Source organism: Oryza sativa, chromosome 2 (assembly GCF_034140825.1).
Source record: "Oryza sativa Japonica Group chromosome 2, ASM3414082v1".
Taxonomy (NCBI): domain Eukaryota; kingdom Viridiplantae; phylum Streptophyta; class Magnoliopsida; order Poales; family Poaceae; genus Oryza; species Oryza sativa.
The window spans coordinates 21,391,128-21,413,270 of NC_089036.1; the positions used below are offsets into that span (position 1 = coordinate 21,391,128).

Consider the following 22,143-nt stretch of genomic DNA (forward strand, 5'->3'; position numbering starts at 1 on the left):
TCGCACCACCGGTATTTCTCAACGCGCCTCTCATTTATTGGTGTTGCGCGTGCCTTCAACTATACAAAGTTCCAAGCATCTTAATCACTAGGACGGGTTACAATCAAGCATTAATCTCTTCTTATATGATGCAGATGCAGTGATCATGCAGGCGCAGTGATGCAGGCGGCGTCGCCGTCGCGCGTACATACGCCGGGCCCCGCTGCACTAGCTATCCTCTACAATTTATGGAGCTCGTTCCTTCCTCCTACCTAGAACCATTTCCATTTCTTTTAGCATTTTTCAAGTAATTATCGAAAAATGAGTTTGATTGATTTGTACACCAGTCACTTTCCCATCTTATTTTGCCTCCTCTGCCATCGGTAACTGATGAATGTTGTTGCAGTCGTGATTGAATAGGTGACATATCCTTTTTCAACACAAGCTCGAATTAATGGACGAATTAAACATATTCATCTAATTTATAAATAGATTTGTTACATCATCAACATAAAGTGAACAGTAGTACCCATGTTCAAGCATAGAAAATATGCATGCTAATTGAACGCGGGGAGATGTTGTGTGGTAAGGGTTTAGATAAATTTAAATAATCCACTTCATCGCACACGCTTCAAACATGACAGTCCCATCGTTTCGTCTACTGCTAATTATAAGCTGTAGTATTTTTATTGACAAAAAGAATTTGATGTGTTTTTAGCAAATTAATAACCAATATAAAAAATAAAGTAAAAAAAAAAATCAAAATCAACTCCTTTGCTATTAAGCTGTATAGCAAAGGCCAAAGGATGGAGCTATGGGCTTCGGGAAAAAAAAAGACGAGACATTGTCAAATTATACATATATTATGGGAGTACAATTTAAAACTAACAATTAAACTGCTGCAGAATAAATCTAACCATACAAATACCCCCTACACATCATACACGGGAAGAAACATGCATAAGGGCAACAACTCTAGGCAGCCGTCCAAGCTCCAAGCTCGCCAACTCATAGTAGAATTGCAATTTGCAAGTATGTCATGCCATAAGTAAAAAAAAAATAAAAAAAAGTATTTCATCCCAGCGATGATTGACGATGCCAAAGTCTAGCAGCCATGGTTTGTTCCGTCCATACTCCATAAAATCTCTGGGTTCGTCACTGACGCTAGATCTTGTAGGTATTGAATTATAAAATCTGTTCTTTTAATTAAGGTATAGCTAGTCAGAAATATTCTCTCCGTTTCATATTTTAAGTTGTTTGATTTTTTCTTATTAGTCAAACTTCTTAAAGTTTAAAGTTTAATCAAGTTTACAGTAAAACATAGTAATATTTGTAATACGAAACAAACATTATATCAAAACATATTTAATGCTAAATTAATTAAACTAATTTGATATTGTAAATATTGCTATTTTTTAACTTGTTCAAATATAAAGAACTTTAACTTAAAAAAGTCAAACGACTTATAATATAAAACGAAAATAGTAGCTTAGTGTGAATAATTGGCGCCATTATTTTGGCGGGTTGCCCATCCCATCAGCCGCTGCTAGTCTACGGCTACTTAAACCAGCCGTATCTACACACTTGCTCACTCTGCTCTCGTTCTCTTCTGTCTGCTACTACCATGCATTCGACCGGCATGGAGATGGAGGTGGAGGTCGCCGGCGACGACGAGGCGGTCCCGGAGGCGCCGGAGCGGTCCGTCGTCCTCATCTCCGCCGGCGCCAGCCACTCCGTCGCCCTGCTCAGTAAGCCGCGCGAGAGAGAGATAGCGCCTAGGCGGTGGTTAATTATCTGACTTGACGGATTGACATGGCGTGTAGGCGGCGGGGTGGTGTGCTCGTGGGGGCGCGGCGAGGACGGGCAGCTGGGGCACGGCGACGCGGAGGACCGGCCGGTGCCGACGGTGCTGACGGCGGCGTTCGACGACGCGCCGGGGGGCGTCGCCTCCGTCGTCATCTGCGGCGCCGACCACACCACCGCCTACTCCGACGAGGAGCTGCAGCTCTACAGCTGGGGATGGTACGCACTTGCGCTTGATCGATCGATCATCTCGCCGCCGCCGCCGTGAAGCGAACTGAGAATTCGATCCGCCGCCGTTGCAGGGGCGACTTCGGGAGGCTGGGTCACGGCAACTCCAGCGACGTGTTCAACCCGCAGCCCATCCAGGCGCTCCAGGGCGTCCGGATCACCCAGATCGCCTGCGGCGACAGCCACTGCCTCGCCGTCACCGTCGCCGGCCATGTCCACAGGTACCTCTACTCTTTCATGTATTACGACACCCTCCCAAACCCGCTTTCTTTTTCTTTTGTTTGATGTAATCTCCTAGTCTTAAGACTATTGTACATTGTTTCCCTCTCCTTTAATACAAATACACCTTGCTGAGTTTAAAATGAAAATAACTCTTTCATGTATTACGACTTGCCCAAGCGTTTACCCGAGGATATCGGACTCAACGACGGCAGTGACAAACCTATCATAAAAATTATCAGTGATATCTAATTATTGAGTGATATACTTAATTAACATCGCGTAAATTAAACTAGGATTGAATCATCTACCCAGGGTTCTGTGATCTTGGTAAGACTTTATAGGATCGCTACTGCTCTACAGTAGGTGAGACCAGAGCGATGTTATCCCTTGAGCGGAGTCCCCTCGAACAGGCGAGCCCAAATACCATTCTTTTTTTTGAGTAGCGAAATGTCTAGTCTTTTATTAAGAGAGGAAAACTACCTTTTGAGAAAAGATAGGGTTTCTCGGAGTAGAGGAAAGGTAGTGATGTTACGTAGAAATCGCTATTTCTTTTCAGCAACTTTATTGGATTATTACCGACGATTATTTAGTACGCGTCTCGAAAAATACGTTTTCTTAATAAACTTTCTTCTACTGTATTGTATTCCTTAGACCATTTATTTTTTGAGCTATTTGCTAATTTTGTTTCTAATTATATTTAATCTATCCCTATAATCAAAGTGTTCTTGTGTGCTGGTTGATTGATTTCAGCTGGGGACGCAATCAAAATGGTCAGCTTGGCCTCGGAAACACCGAGGACTCCTTGCTCCCACAAAAGATTCAAGCTTTTGAGGTATCAAAACGTCTTCATCTAGCTCTGTTTGTTGGAACAGGGTAAGGCAAAATAGACCAAAAGAATAAGTGAAAATGATAGCAGCATCCGCGGGAAATATCTTTATGTACTCTACTCCCTCCATTCACTTCTATAAGGCTTATTTTGATTTCGAAACGGACAAACTTTGAAGATTTTGACGAGCGCATTATTAAGCATACAAATATATTTTTTAGTGTTTAAAGTTATACCTATAGATTTTGTATTTCAAAGAGCTTCCACGTAATATTGGTTTTGTTCCTATTAAAAAAATATATTACGAGAAATTAATGGTCAGAGTTTAGTCTTGCAGACTTAATTTTATAGTCAAAATACGCCTTATATCTAAAAATAAAGGGAGGGACCGAGGGAGTACAAATGTATTCCACCTGACGATTTTCTTGGCCGAGGCTATGAGTGCCAATAATAACATCCATGAGCCCCCCAACCATGGACCACGAAGTATTCATGAACTGATGCCACAATTTCGAAATCACGCAAAATAATTAAGCTATACCATCAGAAGTTGAGCAGTGAGTGGTCGCAATCAAGCCTTCAATGTACTTCACGATTTGCGCATGAGATCACCAAAGAATAAAATAATAATAAAGGAAACATTTTTGCTTTGTGACAATAGCAACATTGATGGGCAAAATTCTTCAAATATCTAGAATGACACCTCTAAAATTCAGAAACAGCACATTGAGGCTGTTAGGAACAATACTTGCTCTAATTAACAACAAGACTGTGTGGATTCAGGGTGTCCGTGTAAAAATGATTGCTGCTGGTGCCGAGCACACCGCTGCTGTAACAGAAGATGGTGATCTCTACGGTTGGGGCTGGGGTCGGTATGGCAACTTGGGACTAGGCGATCGCGATGACCGCTTAATCCCAGAAAAAGTTTCTTCTGTGAATGTCAGTAATCTTACTCTTGGTTGTCTCTGACTCTTATTGCAGTTATCATTTATGTTCTACATCATCATTTTTTTCATGGAGAAATTTTACGGTACTCAAAGAAAGTACAAGTAGGTGTGAAAAATTTACACTAAAAATTTTGATACCTCGAAGCATAGCAACTGAAAGTATCAAGTTTACACTAGAAGATGGGATACATTGCGGTACATTCTCAAGGATGATAAAACTACCCTTTTCGTTGATTTTCCAGGGTCAAAAGATGGTGCTTGTAGCGTGCGGGTGGCGCCATACCATCACCGTGTCCTCCTCCGGTAGCATCTACACATATGGATGGAGCAAGTATGGTCAGCTAGGGCATGGTGATTTTGAGGATCACCTGGTTCCACACAAGTTGGAAGCATTGAAGGATACTACTATATCTCAAGTATAAATATTATCTAAAAAATATCTCAAGTATAAATGGATAGCCTTTTGCTATGAATTTTGTAATATAGCAATCTGTCGAAATTCTATTTGTGACACTGTTTTTTTCAATAGGAAGAAGCTGTAGAGTTGATCTTTTTTTTTTTGGGTGATGAAGATTTCAGGTGGGTGGAGGCATACAATGGCACTTGCAGCAGATGGGAAACTCTATGGATGGGGATGGAACAAGGTGATTGGTGAATTGCCTACTCCCCTTGTTTGATTAATTGCTGATGGGAACAAGGCACCAATCTTGCTCTGAACATGTTCTTATATGTTGATGAATACTAAATCTTAAAACATTTCTGAAGAATGACATTCAGTGTTCTTTAAGACACAATGGAACTAGAAGAGCCAAGTGTCTTGATCTGGAAAAAGAAAAATCTCACAGCAGCAGATAGCAACCGTTTTCCCTGTTCCTCCAGGGCACCATACTACCACTACAACCTCCACTTTTAGGTACCAAGTGTTTCACCAATCCACCAAACACCACTACCAAACCCCACTTGTCAGCTTGATTTTCGGAGTATGAATGATATGTGACCACTCTATAGTAATTCATATTTCAGTGAATTGATTAGTATATGCAGTTCAATTCAACATGTATGTTCAATTTGGATGCCTCTATTGGCATAAATATCTTGAAAACGACATGCCTCTGGCGAAATAAGAGTTTGTGAAACCACGTCGATACTCCGACAATTTTGAGTCTCGAGTAAGGTGTACTACATGAGAATCGTCTGTACTTGTGTTCTCTGACATGTTTATCCTCTGAGCACCAATTTACCACCATTATCCTTGCATTTTATCATCACTTATGCTAATCTTTAGTTTTTTTTTTGTCATGTGTAGTTTGGACAAGTCGGTGTTGGCGATAATGAAGATCACTGCTCCCCGGTGCAGGTCAATTTTCCAAACGAACAGGTAAACGGTGTTGTCTTGGAGTACTTGTTCTCACCCTTTTGCTCTGTTAACTTTTAATTGCGTCATGTGGTTCTAAACACAATGGTTATGATCTTTCCGCAACGATAACCGCAATGCTTGTGATCATCACCAAGGCTATTTCACCGCTCCATCTGAAGAAGGATTCCTCTCAGTTGACGTTATAAGTTTCGCATTTTCAGTTTCAGTCTCATTTGTATCATATGCCACTCAACTGCAGAAAGTTGTTCAAGTTGCTTGTGGATGGAGGCACACTCTTGCCCTGACAGAAGCCAAAAATGTTTTCTCATGGGGAAGGGGCACCAGTGGACAGCTTGGCCATGGTGAAATAGTTGATAGGTAATTTCTCGCACCCGAAGGATTTGCGCATTTGCAAAAAAAAAAAATCCAGGTTTAATGCGCGGTAACTGAATCAAGAAAATATTTCTGTTGGTGAAGGAACATACCCAAGATGATCGATGCCTTGAGCTCGGATGGATCAGCTTGCAAGCAGCTGGAATCATCAAAAGCCGTCCCAATGTCAGGTAAATATATGCAATGCATCACATCATGCCTTTTTTCAGCTTCTACTGGCAGGTCTCTCTGCTCATGCAATTCTTCAGTCATTCATTCAGAGAACTTACATCATATAATCCTGTTTTTCAGCTAAAGTTTGGGTCTCGCCATCAGAGCGATATGCCATCGTGCCGGATGAGAAGGTGAGTTCATGTTTTGCTTTCAAAAAGAAGAAAAATAAATTAAAAAAAAAACACTCTCACATTGGGCTGAACATTCTTGTTGGATAAAGGAAGTATAACTTCCGGCCTCTGCACCATGCACGCAACCGTATTTCTTGACACCACGATTTGAACCCTGTTGGATGGAGTCATATACCTCACGACTCCACCGCCACACCAATGGACTGAACATTAATTCTTTGCAATCAACAACATTCAGACTGATGGATATATCATTCTGCAATTTCCTGTTCTTAGGCTGGAAAAGGCATCCCTGCTGGCAATGGAACAGAGACTCATGTGCCCCAAGGAGATGTGAAGAGGATGCGCGTCTGATTCAGCAACATATACGATCCAGTGCTCTTCTTCCACTTGATATCCTCTATTAGTTAACCTTAGAATTAGCATCATATATACATATAATAACCTTGGGGCAGCATTTATCCTCTACCATCTTATGACATATGCTGCCCAGTCTTTAATTAGTGTGTTGCCTTTTCATTTCTTAAAATAATCAGTGATATTATTCACAGTGAGGTTGGTCATGTATGACAGTATGAGTAACTATGGACTGTCATAGGTATCACCATGGGAAAAAAATCAGTCAGTTTATTATTCTGCTTGGCATTGCAAACTAAGCTATGTTATGTATGAATTATCTGTGATATTTTAGCTTAATTTGTTTGGCATTTCATCAGTAGCTGTGATACTCCCACAAATTTGGTTGCCTGGGCTGACAAAAACCATAATATTTCTTTAAAAATTGGCATACCTCCTGCCAACCAACTTGTTCAGAAACCAAACATGAGCTTTGCTCATAGAAAGAACACACCAAAGAGTCACAAAGCTCACTCCAATTAGATGAAAGAGTCAAAACTCACAATTCCGATTGGAACGCGGGATTTCCGAAGAAATTTTGTTGGGAAACTGAACACAGTATAAACTGTTTAATCCGTGTTTCCGTTTCGAAAAATTTCTACAGAATTCCTGCATTCCAACAGGGACATTTAGGGCTCATTTGTAACATACAAACTTCTAGAGAAATTTCATAGCATTTGAACTAATTAATGCAAAATTCCTGCTTTCCCAAAGAAGTCCTCGCACTCTTTGCAGCTACTGCAGCATGCAGCTTATGAACTATTCAAAACAAGACACACAAAGTGAGGAAACTAATATATATATATGGACAAAGCACAGTAGCATATATGGATGATAATCGCATTCATCACCTGGATTTATCTTTCCTTGATGAGAAGATTCTTCCAACAAATGAGACGCCATTCTTCTTCTGCTGCTGCTTCTTCTTGCTGTTCATGGCGTTCTTGGTGTTCTTCTTCCTCGCATTCCCCTGCCTCCTCTCTCCGAGGTGGCGATCGTCGTCGACCATCTTGATGGCCAGCGCCTCCGACAGGCTGGGCAGGTACTCCAGGCTCGCCGCCATCCACTCCTCGGCGCGGCTCTCGTCCCACCGGTCGCTGCGGACCCTGCCGCCGCCGCCGCCGAGGTCGACGTCGATGTCGACGACGGCGAGCTCCTTGCCCTTGCCGCGGGCGGCGCCGGCCGAGAGGATGGCGAGGCCGGTGCTGAGCTGCGCGGCGACGCTGGACACGGCCGTCTCCATGTGCGACTGCCTCTGCCGCAGCCGCTCCAGCTCGCCCTTCGCCTCGGCCAGCTCCGCCTCCAGCTTCCTCAGGCAGCCCAGCACCGCCGGCGGCGACGGCCTCCCGCCGCCGCCGCCGGCGGACTCGCTGCTCGCCCGGCTGGTGGAGCTGAGGCACCTTTCGCCGAACACCTCGACGGCCTCCCTGACCGACTGGAACGGCCGGGAGGTGTCCACCACGGCACGGCTCGCCGCCGCCGCGATCTCCATCGATCGACAAGATCAAGAGGACAATGCCGATGCCGGCGAGGAGGAGGCTGAGGTGATGGGAAGGAAAGAATGCGACGATGTGAGAGGACAGCAATGGCGAACTGAAGTAGGCATATCTTGTCCTTGTCCTGTCTGTCTTTGCTTCTACTTCAGAGTTCAGAGTTATCAGAAACTAAAGTCACCAGCCAAACCAGCAACCACAACCAGACCACCGTGCAGTGCAGGACAGGAGGGGAGAGTGGCATGACAGTGGAATACAGGCATTGTGTCAAGGCCAAGGAAAACTAACCGGTAGAACAGGAGAAGGGTACTTGCCACCCAAGGCAGCAGACATCAAGTGGAGGCCGCAGGGCAGATTCTGGAGAAGTCGGCACAGCTGATACCTGCAAAAGGCACAAATTTTAACAATCTGACCCTTTGCAAAAACTATTTTTACAAATGAACCGTCGCCAAAACTTATTTCAAATCTGACTCTTTTGCTCAACGCCAAATCATTTGGCGCTGAACTTAGACACCTCAACGCCACGTCAGCTGGCGCTGAATGCCGTGCCACGGCGGATGGGAGATAAGTCAGCGTGCCAACGTACATTCAGCGCCATGCTATTTGCCGCTGAGGTATCTAAGTTCAGCGCCATACGATTTGGCGTTGAGCAAAAGGGTCAGATTTAAAATAAGTTTTGGCGACGGTTCATTTGTAAAAATAGTTTTTGCAAAGGGTCAAATTGTCAAAATTTGTGTGCAAAAGGTGCAAAAACAACATATACATACCTACCTAGTCACATGCAAGAATGAAGTTACTAAGTGAGTACTGACACAATCTTGCAATGCCTAGTGTCACAAAGAAGGGAAAAGGATGCAATGCTTCAGCTGTTAGGCACAAGGCAATGAAAAAAATAAATGGCTCATTGATTGAAGGTTGTGCAGTGCACAAATGGTCGTTGGAATTGAGTTTCAAGTCAGATTAGCATGCCTCAGTTACAAATGAGATATCTACAGCTAAGGCACAAATGAGATAACGATGGAACATAAGCTTGAAGTATTTACAAGTATTCCAGACATAAGCTTGAAATGGAACTGACTGATAGCTCTGGATACATAGCGAATTATGTAAAAAGGGGGGCACAGGTGCAGATACCACAAAATCTCTGGATCTTGAAAAACTGTGCCAACATATTTTTTACTGATCAGTAATCCATTCTGGAATTTGAACATAATTAATCCTTGCAAGAAAAATATGTCAAATATAGTTGTTGTCGATGAAACAGTGTACAGGAGGTGTATTGAATTATATACTGCTAAGTCAAACAGAATCGTGAACGTGATGCCCCAAAAGATGGCTGGAAATCAAAACAATGAGAAGGAAAAGGAAAAAAAAACTTGTTACAAAAATGGAAAATAAAACTCATTACAATATAGGGGAGGGTCAAATTCCCAGCAAAAAATGCGACCAATATATCTTCATATGAAACAAGGTGCTGACTGTCTGATGAAAAATGATAACCTATGAGGCAGCTCAGTGTCCGTGTAAAGTGGTTGTTTTGCTTCAATGGCGCGACTGATAAAAACGAGGTCTGTTGGTGAACACCCGACCATTGGCTCTGACAAAATGTGTGATGCCAATGCAAAGACCAGCCCATAGAAGTGACAACACTAAATGGCGAACATCATTCCTGGCTGCAGAGATATTGAAGCAGTTAATTAGCTGCACATATATTCCCATTATATAGTAAAAATAGAATGTGACTCCAAAATCTTCTTTGAGAAAGTACATATGTATTCGGATGGTTATAACTTGAAACAAATTTATTTTACTCAACTGTGATACATGTCCAATGCCATCCTCAATTATAAGAGCGGTTCAAATTTCAGTCATGCTATCAAAACCAATGTAAATAAGCCCCAACGTTCTAAACCACCTTACCTCTCATGTTTTGCAACATGCAAAAGAAGAAAAAATAGTCAGCACCCAGCAGTATTAGCCTATGCAACTTTACTTTTTTTCAGTTTTACAAGCGTAGCATAGCATCATATCAGCAGAAATCCAAGTAACTTGGATTTGAATTTTATGACTAGCTATCTTGTTTACTGAGTTTGAGTTTTTGAGATATAGGAAAGTGGGATATATTAGGTGAGTTACGACCAGAAATGGGACTTGTGTTAGGTATCCATGTTTGGGCTTGGAAGTGTGATCCTAAACAAGGATCAGTGACCATCAATAAATTAAGGAAGAAATATGTATATCCTTGTCACTTGTCCTCCTCCATTCCTAACTGCCTAAGTGCATCTCTCTTTGTACTTGCTTTTTTTCTGTTACTTCTTGATTACCAGCAATGTCACTCCTTGTCAGGAGTCAGGACCTGGACAAAGTCTCCCATCTTTCGTGCACAACTATGCCTTGCAAATCGCACTGGGCATGACATCAGAGCGAAGAAAAGGTTGCATACTAAAAAACTGGCAACAATATATAGCAAAATTATTTTGCAGATGGGTGAACCTAAAGGAACCAAGAATTGTAAGAGAGAGTTCTTTGTGTAATGTAATATGCACAGAGAGCAGAGGAAATGCTGCCTGACACGGTGCAAATAAACCTAAGAAAAATATCTGTTAAGAAAACAATTGTTAAATATACTCCACTGTGTCTGCTTCAACAGTCACAGAAATCTTACCTTGTCTTAGTGACATCATCATGAACATAAGAGCTCCCATAACCAATGCAAAAGCAAGGCGGAAGGACTGCAAAATAAGAATTGTGCAATTAAGAGCTTTATCCCATTGGAGAAAGATACAAAATACAGTCCATAACTGATCCAACAGTTTCTCATACATACAGACCATAGAGTAAGTTCCTACGCACATGTGCCTAGTCGTAAGTGTTTGACAGGGTAACAAAGAAGGCTTTCCCAGTAGCAATTCATGTGTCAGTATAAAAGAGCAATTATACACTACAGCAAAAATGTACCCACCGCATAATTCTCTAGAAGTCCTGCTTTGCTTGGACCTGCCATGTCGCGGCTAACAGATATAATGTAATGTCCTTGAAGTAGATCCATGGCATCCTATAAAAAACAACAGAAAAATAATAAGGCAATGCTCTAGCTTGGTTTAAATTTTTCTAGGGCTGGTGAAATGGCAAATGAGTGACCACGTAAAACATTCCAATGCACTACCAATATCCAAAAGCAATGCTTACTATTGCTTGAGGATGTTTGCATGACTAATGGTCTATCACGATTAAGTGAGAAATTCACAAGAAAATAAGCTGGCATATTAGCGGTGAATGGGGTTCATTGTTTTGGTCATTCTGATTTATTGATTTTCATGCAAAGTCAGTCATTTACCTGTTTAGTGCCATCTGCAAAGTTATTCAAGTAGTATCTAGCAAGTGAATTCCACAGATCATTCAGAATTCCCTGGGTACTTCTCTTCCCATACCTAATAAAACAAAAACAATTGTTAAATATGGGAACAAACAAACAAGTAATAAATTATGCTGCCGCATTTTATTTGTCAATATCAGAATATGAAAGAAAAACGAGCATAAATTTAGCAGCACAAACTTATGAGTGCCCCAAAAGAGCATGTATACTACTTAGTAATGTTAGCCCGTCATGGGATCTGGAACTATCTTAGGCCTTTTTTCACTGATGGTTATTAGCATGCTGGAAATCAGTTACAACCCATAGGGTATTTGGTTGCCCACAAGTATGGAGACATTTCAGCAAGAATAGTAAAAGGACATCAACTTCATGATAGCCCATTGAAACTCTTAAAACTTCCAAGTTCCACACAAAACATAAGTGGCTCAGATGTGAACAGACTCAAGGTGATAACAATCACTATGATTTTCCTTTTCTGATGTAAGCTGGAAGTAGTTCTTTCTCTTGATAACAAAGAAGGAACTTCCAGTAATACTGTTCACCATGAACTTCCAGTAACACTGTTCCAGTAAATGTGCTGCACTTTGGAAATGAAGAAAAGGCAGTTTTTCTATTTAGGAATTACCGAACAAAATCGCCCTTCAATGCCGGAGTTCCAGAGTACTGAGTGCTTATTGAATCTCCATGGTTGGCCCATACTGAACAAGAGTATTTTGCATCAAGAAGAAGCATAGGAGATACAAACAAGCATGAGGAATACAAACAAGAAGAACCAGGGTTAGTGAACATGAACAACTCACAAACTTTGTATTTTGCATCAAAAGCTGGATGGTTGCTTATCGTATCATTAACACCGAGAACCCCTATTCGCTGAAGTTGGTTTTCTAGTATCTTTCCTCCAATCATGCTCTGTTTAGTCATCATATTGATAATCAGAATTCTGGTAAAGTGAAAACTCCACGGAAGAGGGGGAAATAAGACATAAATAAACGATGGATAAGTATTAAGTATTATACTTTGAAGTTAACCTAGTCTACTTGACTGCAATTAGATACTTAGGAGTAACTGAAGTGGCTTTTCCCTTTGAGGCATGTGATCTTACTACATCAGTCAATAGGTTCTGTTCTAGAATACATCAACCAGCAAATCAAAGTAACTCAAGCCAGTCCTTAAGGGTACATCAATATATATTAAGTCCAACAGTTTGGATTTGATTTAGATAAATCCAATGAGACAACCCACTGCAAAATGACAAGTTAACTCAGGTTGTAGATCTATCTGGCAGCACATCTAGGTTTGTAATAGTCTAAAAAAAGAGCAATGCCACTTATTTAAAAAAACATTGTCTTCCACACAGATCTCAAAAGAAGGAAGAGAAACTATCAAGAATTAGCTACTACAGTGCAACATGGTAGGTAAATTATCCAGTAACCATAAGTGTTCACAATATCTACAATTAAATTTGACGTGCAACAAAAACTATACTTGACAGTATATACCTGAGTTACATTGGTGCGATCTAAGCAATCGACACAATTTGTCCTGATAGTGCCAGTCTGCTCCTCAATTTTTTCACCTTTACCATTCAAAAGGAAATACCTAACCCATAACATTATTAGCAAGATCAAGAAGGAGAAAATATATCCACCATGTTCCATAGTAATGAAAATGCTCTGTCCAAAGGCATAAGAGAGTTGGGATAGTACAGAGATGTACTGAAAATCTCAGACCTGGAACTTTTTCCCCTTTCTTTCTGTTAATAGAGCAAAAGAGAGGAGGGGAGCGGATGCTAAAACACCTAAACAAGGACTTAAAAACAGTATGACTAACACAAGTGACTATTGCTCTTCCCTTTGCCTACTATGCCAGAGAATTCAGTGCACGAAAATAATCTACATACTGCTGGAGTATTTGTGTTTTTAATGTATAGGTATTACTGCACAGTGATTGAGTAATCAACCAATATTCAGATGACTGAAACTCAGAAGTAGTAACAGAACCAATTGTTTGCTAAATAAAGTAACATGATGCAAGTGTCTGCTTTAGAAGTTTCATATGCCAAACCAAGAGTCAAGAACTAGTGCACCAAAAATTGACTCTGCATTCATTTGAAAGCATGTGTAGTCACGTGGTAAATAGCCTAATGATTTTGGGGGGTTGCTTAGCGAATGAAACCCAATAACAGAAAAAAAAAAGACAGCAAACAAATGCAGGGAAAAAGCAATGGATTAAGTAACACCAAAATACATGTCATGGGCACTGAGGCCAGAAAATGATAAACAGATCAAATGGAGCACTCTATAATGTATCTGCCAAAAATATACCTATGTTTCTTGAGATAATCTTCAATTTGATTGTAGAGCTGAGAAAGGCGCTCAAAGTGAATATGACCACAGATTCGATGGAAGTCAAAATGCACATATCTGCAAGTGCACGCATTGATAGATATGTTAACTACAGTAATATATGTTGGAGAACACTGCATTTGGGCAAAAGAAATTGCTACCTTATGTCTTCACTGAGAATAGGTTCAATAGATTTTGCATATCTGTCATGGAGGCGACCTTCACCACCGTGCTGTATATAGGAATTGGAATTAAAATTAAAGGATGAACAGCCATGTTGTTAAAAGGATAAAGCAACAAACTAGAATATCAGAATAATCGGCATCCTCTAACTTAAACAAAAAATATAACAAAATCATATTGCACTTTTTAGATAAAATCATGAAATGTCTATGCATAAAATCAAGGTAAAAGTAATAGCTTGGTTCTATTCCCAGGAACATAGTAATAGTATGCCCAATCAACAGAATAGCATGGAACTGGGCAGAACCAATATTGAAGATCAATCCTAAAATAAACAAGAATCTGATTTTGTATGATAGACACCTTGGGTAGTGGCAAAATCAAATGTGGTGACATTTTAGCAAGTAAATATACTTAGTTCTAAAAAAATACGAAAGACAAGGTGATTCCAAAGTTTAAAGGCACGATACTTACTGTATTGACAAGATCAACAGCCAATACAGCTCCATATTTCTTCTGTAAATCATGAAAGTGCTGCTCAAGTATGCGTGGCTGAAGAAAGAAGCCAAAGACAAATTAAAACAAAAGGAAAAAGTTTAGGTTGCATTGCAGAGAAACAACTAACCATGCTGGGTTAGTATAACACAGAAAGCCATTGAAAATGTATAGTTTAGTAATTGTGACATAGTCAACAAAAAACAAGGAATAAATTGAGTGAGCTCACCGCCTCCTCTTGTCTAACAATGTCAAAGCTAGGTTTATATGTCAAATCAACAATCTGCACCCACAAGAATGGTATGGACCCTCGAACCTAAAAGCACATTAATTTGTCAAGGTACTAGAATGTGGTAAAAATAAAATAGTAATAACCTACTGATGAAATTGCAACTCACAAATTGATAGAAAGGCAGATTGGTTGGTTTTAAACTATCCTAAGAAACTTACTTGTACATAGGATGCTGTGAACCCTTTTGATTCCATTATCTGCTCTGATTCAACAAAGTTGGCAGCATAACCCTCTGGGTCAGCTCCACGTCTCCACATTCGTGTACCTTTTAGTTAAAAAAAAACTCATCAACTGTAATTAAATCTACTCATATGCCAGTGAGTTTCTCAAAAATAAGGAGCCAGGATGTAATAAAAATTAGAAAAAATAATCAAATACATATAAAAAAATATTTTCAAGTGACAATAAGCAGAAGAGAACATGTGAACTTATTCTGATCACTGATGATTCTCACCTATCCTCCGTGTGCACCTACGTGCAATCAGGGTCACATTTACCTTCTCCGATCCAACTTCTGCATGGATATTCTGAAAGCCTGATATTCAGTTAAGTGTCTGCGACTTATATTGACATATGACCCTAGGGAAGGTGACTCAAGTTCAAATAATAATATATTATTATATTGCATTTCTGACAGTGACCAAATTGAAATGTCATATGACAAACAAAGGATACTGCCTTGAATGACTGGCAACAAGTACTGGTCCAGCTGTTAAGGAAGAAAGAAACAATCAATACATTTTGCAAGTATCAGTTATTTAATTCTTCAAAACTATGAAATCAGTAAGCTTCAAATTTAATTCTTGCCTTGTTCTCAATTAGAGGTTCCAGCAAGTAACTGTTCCATAGAAATCTTGGTTCTGCCTGTAAAGAATGTAATTATTTCACCTGTGCAATATAGATTTGAAAAGGCACAGGAATTTTTTGTTTACATGTTTAATCTGTTGTGCTTTTAGGCATTTAGCACGAGCAACTTTTGACATAGCAGCACTATGTTGTTGCTTTAAGAAGCTACTGTATACAAGTTCAAGGCATAGCTTATAAATTTAAAATTCAAAATAAGGAATTGCCCCAGTCTTGAAAGTAAAATACATATGGTATATGATTAAAAAAGGAGATATTTACAGAATTATTGTCACATATGACCCATTTTGAGCCTTTGTGGAAAAGGACAGTGCAAGATGGATGTTTCACAGTATAAAATGTTAATTCAACAGTACTTAACTCCCCAGTGGAAAAAAAGTACTGTAGTATGTTACTCTGTAAAAATTTAGCACTCTTTACATTTTTCATGCTTAACTACTGAAAGTTTTAACTTAAGCCACAGCATGCTACTTTTTGGGGACAAGACAGGTCTTTAAAACAAATGCTATTAAAGCTCCAATGTTCCTAGATGGGATCTATGTTTTCCTAGATGGCAAGATAATTGTGCAGCAATTACTGGACTATAGAAGCAGCAGAAGCAAAAATAAAATTCCAGGCGCTCAAATGGCAAACAGTGTTATACAAATCGGCTCTAGGTGCCAGGTAGCCACCTGAATTAGGCATTAGATCATTACTAGTGGAAGGTTTCAGTTTTATGTTTCCAAGAATGCCAAATAAGCAACAAAACATTTAGGGTGCGTTTGGACAGGAATCCTAATTCGCGCGTACACGCGACTTCTCCAAGTCGCGAGCGTGCCACATGGCGGGTCCTCCTACGACCAAGCCTGCGTGCTTCTTTTTTCTTTTTTTTTCCTTTTTTTTCGGTAGGCGCAACAGCCGTGTTTCTTTCTTTCTTTTTTTTTTGGCCGTTAACTACCACACGCGTCTAAGAGTAGGAGTCAATATTTGAAAACTTTCAAGTCAAGATTTAAAAACTTTTAACTCAGATTTGAAAACTTTCAACTCGGATTTAAAAACTTTCAACTTGGATTTGAAAATGTTCAACTCGGATTTGAAAACTTTCAACTCGGACTTGAAAACTTTCAACTAAAGATTTGAAACTTTCAATTCAAATTTAAAAAATTCAAGTCAAGATTTGAAAACTTAACTGAGGTTTGAAAACTTTTAGCTCAAATTTAAAAGCTTTCACCTCAAAATTCAAAATATTTGACAAAATTTGAAAACTTTCATCTCAAAATTCAAAACATTAAACTTAAATTTTAGAAACTTTTCAACTCAAATTCAAAACTCTCAACTGATATTGAAGGTGAAAGATTGAATTTATAAAATATCACAAAAAAATCATGCGCGAGTGTGGAAAAGAAAGAAGCGATTAAAAAAATCTAGAAAAAAAGAAGCGGTTTAAAAAAGGAAACAAAAAAGTGACGTTAAAATAGGAGATCTAGAAAAAAAAAAGAAACGTGTAGGGACGCAGCTGGCGCACGCGCCGGCTCCTTTCCCTGGCGCGCACGCGCGCACTAGCATCCCCCGTGTTTGGATCCTTGGCTAAAGATTTTCTAGCCTAGCCTAGCCAGGCTTGGTGTTTGGTACCGATGAAATATCCTAGCTTTGAGGGACAAGCTAGCTTTGAGGGACAAGCTAGCCTTGATGGGCAAGAAAAACCTTGCTCAGCCATGAGAACCGAATTGGCTCTCTCTCATCGGCAAGAAGTGCATACGTGAGGGGAAAAACTGATAGCCGTTTCTCAACGTGGGGTAAAAGCAAGGAAACCAAATATGGTGCTTGGGCAAGAGCAGCAATAGCTGAAATGAGCTAGTTGAAATGAGCATAGCTAAAATGAGCTAGTTTGCCCATTCGAGCTATAGCTAAACTTACCTGAGCATCCAAACATACCCTTAGTTGATGGTGGAAACAGCCCATACGATGCATTTTTTTCATTTTGTTGTTTCCTAGGCAATAAATGCAAGAGACAACAGATATTGGACATAGTGTACACATAGTTTCATCTTGATGAAACCCATTCCACCTCTCTCTTAGGCCCTGTTTGGGGGAGCTTGTCCCAGCTGCAGCTTTTCCTAAAAGCTGCCCCAAACAGTCCACAGCTTCTGAGAATCTGTAGTTACAGATTCTGAAAAATGAGCTAAGAAGCCAGAAGCTGGAGAAGCTGGGTTTCAGAGCTTTTCCAGATTCGCAGAAGCTGGCTACCAAACAGCTGCTTCTCAGAATCTAAAGCTCCCCCAAACAGGCCCTTAATCTCTTCATCAATTCCTTGCCACATCATAAAAAATATTGACATGGCACTCTATTTAGTGAGAATGAAACTCCCATTGGGAGTGGCCTTGGGCGGCTAACCATCCATGTGGGCTCCTTTAGCTGCTAATTTAATGTCCTACTGTCTAACATTTATATGTAATATGCTGGCTAATTGCTTGGATTTCACAAGTCATGTTGGACCTAGATGCTAGCTAAGTGACGCCTAGGGCGCGCCCTGCTGACCCTCTAGTGCCTAGCGCCTTCTTGAACCATGATGGCAAAACACATAAATACAAGTGGCCAATATGCAACCTCTTCTGACTTCTTTGTTAATTAATTTCCCTTTTTCATAAATGTCAAAATAATCAACCATTACAAATTGTGTCTGGGAATTGGAATTAAAAATCAGACTGGTTTAGTTTATGTCCATATTTCTACATCAGATGTGTAAACTGATAGCTAAAGATGAAGTGAACAAGAAGTAGCTTTTGGCACCACAGCAGTAAAGTATAGGCAGCAAAAGATCAGGGATTACAAGAACAATGGAGAAAGCTCAGACCCTATGGGTATAAACAAACTCTAGAACTAAAAGGTTCCAAATGGTGAAGGCAGCAAACCTGTCTCCAAAGCGGAAGTGATTTGAACTCATCACCAAGATTATGTAGCCTCTGCAAACTGCAATAGAAGGAAACATAGATAAGCATGCTGTTGCAATAAGCCAAAAACAGAAGAAGAGAATTAAATGAAAGATGATAGCACAGGTGGACTGTAAAAATAAATAGAGAATGCCATCTACTAAAATAGAAGAACCCCATGCATAGAATTGCATACTATGCTGGAAATCCTCAATGCAAGTATGCAACAAGAGGTTGTAAGCTTTGACTATAAGACACTAGAATGTGACTATGTTTGACAAGAAGGATACTCACGTAAGTGTTAAGTTGATATCATATGAGAAGTACAGGCCTATAGTCTTCTCTGCAGCATGCAGGAGTTCTGAAAATTCTGTTTCCATTTTACTCTGCCAACAGCTTACTCAAATCACTAATTGAAAAATAGATGGAAGCTATATAAAACTGTGAAGGCATAAGTATTGCTTGACCTGATTGCCAGAAGTGCTACGTGAGTTACTGCAGGGGAGAACTTTTAGTCCTGTCACTTTAAAAATTGCATGTCCCAAGTAGGATCCCACACAATCACGGCCTGTTATCACTAAAAAATATGATCCAACTGAAAGCTTGAGAACTCCTATCACACCATACACTGTTTGACATTTTGGTTTTGTAGAAGAGTCACGTGGTGGCAACTCTTCAACTAGATTCATTGAACCATCAGAACGGTTAGCTGACAGATACAAGTCAGCAAGACCATCAATCGGCTCAAATACATAGCGGTCTGGGAACTCCCATAGTCTCAGTCTTGTGTGAAGTTTAGAGGATGGACTTGAGTCATTTGCCCCACCCATGGAGGAATGCCCTGATATAAATAATAATAGAATTAGCAAACTGAAGTGTAATGAAAAATCAAAGGGCCAGAAACTAATAGGTTAATGGCTTTGATCTATATAATATGTATTATGGATAGTGTCAAGATACTGGGATGACAAGGGATAAACATATTAGCCACACCCACAGCTTATATGTCCCTAGACATTAGAAATAACCAGAGATAGATAACAAACAATTTTTATGGAAAGAAATTATAGAAATAAGCTCCAGGCTAACATCCTTCATGGAAATAAAAAATATATAATGTGAACCTTCAGCCCTCATGACTGCGAGATGGCTACGGCCGCATTGGTGGCTAAACAAGCTGCGCGTAATGGTGCAGGGCAAAAGATCGTTGGGGGCACCGGTGGAAACATGATTCTGCGGGAAACTTAAAGAGGGAGATCTCCTGCAGCCCTGCATCCAGCCACCGAAACGAGGCTCCTCGCGAGGCGGAAGCGCGGATCGAAGGCGGCCTGTAGATGGAGGAGCAGCACAGGCAGCCATCGGACCCCCTAAGCTGCGGCTAGCATCAGAGCGGAGATCTCGGGGGCCATGAGGGATCCGAATGCCTGGATACTGCTCCTATAGGTTGACGATTTGGGAGAAAGAGAGATCAGATGAGGATCGCGCAAGCTGGGAATCGAGCTAACTGACAAATCGCAGAAATTACAGTAGCCAGAAACAGTATTACTTAAAAGGGGACGCATTACGGCAAAAAATTTGCGAAAATTCAGCTTCCTTTTGCTCCCAAACAAAAAAGGGTAGGCACAGCTCGCTCACTGCCACGGGAAACGAAAAGGAAAAGCGGGCGGCGGCGGCGGTGGCTTCGAAAAAACCCGACGCGCGCGCGCGCACCGAAATCGGCGGCCAATCACGAACTCGCGGCGTCCGATCCATATCTAAGGACGAGAGACCGTGTGTGGCTCGTTCCGGGAGGAGATCGAGGGGGAGGGAGTCGGCTTCGCGGCGCACCTTGGGAGTCGGAAACGAGGCGGCGAGCAGCTGCGGCGGCGGCAGCCGATCGGGGCGGGGAAGAGGCGCGGCGGTGGAACGGCGGGAGGAGGAGGAGGAGGCGGCGCCGGCGCCGGCGGGTGCGAGGCGGAGGCGATCTCTCGTCGATGGGGCGAGTGCGCAGCACGACGAGACGACTAGTAGTTGTTCGCTTTGTTCGGCGGCCGTTTCCGTGTGTAGCTGTGTATGCCAGCCAGCCAAGGGGGATAGAGGGAGGGAGCTGTATGGGCCGGATGGGCTCGGCCCACTTGAAGCAGCCCATCATTGATCAGGGAACTGGGGGAAATTTGCATCCTCAAGTTCCAATCGCATCCCTTAACCGCAAAACCGCGTACGAGGCATCCCTAGTCCTAAGGGCATCAGCAATGTTTGCTATCCACATCGGTATTAGCGTGGGCCCAGATGACAGGCGGTAATAGAGGGAGACGTGCTCCACATTGCTTATATCTGTGAGTTGGCAGTAAGGTGGGGTCCATGGGGTAATAAAAATCGTAGCAAGGACAGAGCATGCATGCAACGGTTGGGAGAAGCAATGCTTTTGCTGTCAGAAAACACTGTGTACATGCATATTCTATTTCCTTGCTTCCGGCAGTAGGGGTATGACCCGGTTGTAGTTATGTACTAGCCCCACAATGCTTAATACCAGGTAGTAAGAGTGTATTTATTGCTTACTACCCGGTTTGCGAGCACATTGCTGATGCCCTAGTATTGAAACCGGTTTTGGGTAATGTGAGGTCTATTTGGCACCCACATGTAAAAAAAAAAATCCTTCCCCACTCTTCCCTCTTCTCTCTCCCACTCTTCTCGTGGTATTGAACGGTTTGTGTGAGTTTAGGGGTATACATTTCTGGTTTCGTGGTTAAGGGAAAAAAAATCTCGTTGTTAAGTTGAGAGACCTCCAGTGAACTTATTCCTTTTGCAAACAAAAAGCGTGCTGTTTTGGAGTCACGCAGGCCCAAGAGGCCCATGACAGGCTCACATAGAGGCAAAGCCAGCGCTATAGCTCAACTCGCAACGCAAACAAAAAACGGATTTGCTAAAATGATGTCGCCATATTTTATGGCTGATTACAGTCGAATTTCTGACCGTCAGATGTTGTTCAGTCCACTCAGGTCCTTAGTATTTCTCGGCTGTCATTACACAATTAATTAAAACTTAACATGCTTCATTAGTTTAAGCTTTTGATGGTTCTACTCATATGTATCTGCATAGTATATAAATATATGTAATCTACAATGCAAAATATAGACGTTGTCTTGCACTTACATTGTAATTACATTAAACTTACATATGTAATTTAGAAACTTACATATGTAATTTTGAAACTTACATTGTAAGTACACTAAAATTACATATGTAATTTAGGGACTTACAATGTAAATACATGGTGACTATTTTTTGGTGAAAAATATAGCGCCATAAGTATAGCTACTCCCAAAAAAAATGCACAATAAGTGCTAGATTGTAGAGGAGGTATACGTAAAGATATGTGCTAACCTTGTTACTATTGCTCGAAAGAAAATAAGTGGTGACAATTACTCACTCCGTTTCACAATGTAAGTCATTCTAGCATTTTTTACATTAATATTGATGTTAATAAATCTAAACATATATCGATCTAGATTCATTAACATCAATATGAATGTAGAAAATGGTGGAATGACTTACATTGTGAAACGGAGGAAGTAATTTTTACTGAAGCAACTTGTTGTCTAGTGGGGTGTAGGGGCCATAATCCCTGCCTCTGTCACGCCCGGAATTTCTATCCAAAATTCCAAACGCTTACATGTGTGTGAACCCTCGTCCAGGAATCAGCCGAGGCACA

General features: G+C 41.0%; 3 protein-coding genes across 4 annotated transcripts; 1 reads left to right on the forward strand and 2 right to left on the reverse strand.

Annotated features, from left to right (window-relative positions):
• The first annotated feature begins 1,546 nt into the window (after positions 1–1,546).
• On the forward strand, positions 1,547–6,732 carry LOC4329648 (ultraviolet-B receptor UVR8). The gene is made up of 12 exons (XM_015770636.3): positions 1,547–1,727; positions 1,803–2,001; positions 2,085–2,231; positions 2,983–3,064; positions 3,842–3,997; positions 4,248–4,421; positions 4,578–4,649; positions 5,312–5,383; positions 5,622–5,740; positions 5,840–5,925; positions 6,047–6,099; positions 6,376–6,732. The coding sequence occupies exons 1-12, from the start codon at positions 1,604–1,606 to the stop codon at positions 6,451–6,453; spliced, it is 1,362 nt and encodes a 453-aa protein (XP_015626122.1). The 5' UTR covers positions 1,547–1,603; the 3' UTR covers positions 6,454–6,732.
• A 222-nt stretch (positions 6,733–6,954) lies between these two features.
• On the reverse strand, positions 6,955–8,063 carry LOC4329649 (uncharacterized). The gene is made up of 2 exons (XM_015770637.3): positions 7,347–8,063; positions 6,955–7,254 (listed from the first exon to the last, which is right to left on the reverse strand). Exons 1-2 carry the CDS (start codon positions 7,985–7,987, stop codon positions 7,248–7,250), a joined length of 648 nt encoding a protein of 215 aa, XP_015626123.1. The 5' UTR covers positions 7,988–8,063; the 3' UTR covers positions 6,955–7,247.
• A 1,145-nt stretch (positions 8,064–9,208) lies between these two features.
• On the reverse strand, positions 9,209–20,473 carry LOC4329650 (phosphoinositide phosphatase SAC7). Of its 2 annotated transcripts, XM_066307998.1 has the most exons (20): positions 20,280–20,473; positions 19,577–19,889; positions 18,920–19,293; positions 18,747–18,838; positions 18,435–18,492; positions 15,487–15,543; positions 15,355–15,388; positions 15,134–15,214; positions 14,838–14,944; positions 14,617–14,703; positions 14,367–14,444; positions 13,871–13,941; positions 13,689–13,787; positions 12,864–12,963; positions 12,165–12,273; positions 11,990–12,062; positions 11,326–11,419; positions 10,951–11,043; positions 10,654–10,720; positions 9,209–9,661 (listed from the first exon to the last, which is right to left on the reverse strand). In XM_066307998.1, the coding sequence occupies exons 2-20, from the start codon at positions 19,809–19,811 to the stop codon at positions 9,531–9,533; spliced, it is 2,040 nt and encodes a 679-aa protein (XP_066164095.1). In that variant the 5' UTR covers positions 19,812–19,889; positions 20,280–20,473; the 3' UTR covers positions 9,209–9,530. The 2 variants fall into 2 exon arrangements, with proteins under 2 accessions (XP_066164095.1, XP_015626121.1); XM_015770635.3 differs by lacking the exon at positions 19,577–19,889.
• Positions 20,474–22,143: the final 1,670 nt, after the last annotated feature.

Coding starts and splice junctions, on each gene's coding strand:
- LOC4329648 (XM_015770636.3), top strand. CDS start 1,604: ATGCATTCGACCGGCATGGAGATGGAGGTGGAGGTCGCCGGCGACGAC. Junction 1,728..1,802: donor CCACTCCGTCGCCCTGCTCA/GTAAGCCGCGCG, acceptor CATGGCGTGTAG/GCGGCGGGGTGGTGTGCTCG. Junction 2,232..2,982: donor GTCGCCGGCCATGTCCACAG/GTACCTCTACTC, acceptor GATTGATTTCAG/CTGGGGACGCAATCAAAATG.
- LOC4329649 (XM_015770637.3), bottom strand. CDS start 7,987: ATGGAGATCGCGGCGGCGGCGAGCCGTGCCGTGGTGGACACCTCCCGG.
- LOC4329650 (XM_066307998.1), bottom strand. CDS start 19,811: ATGGCTGCCTGTGCTGCTCCTCCATCTACAGGCCGCCTTCGATCCGCG. Junction 18,493..18,746: donor GATATCAACTTAACACTTAC/GTGAGTATCCTT, acceptor CTTCTATTGCAG/TTTGCAGAGGCTACATAATC. Junction 12,063..12,164: donor TGATGCAAAATACAAAGTTT/GTGAGTTGTTCA, acceptor ACTCTTGTTCAG/TATGGGCCAACCATGGAGAT.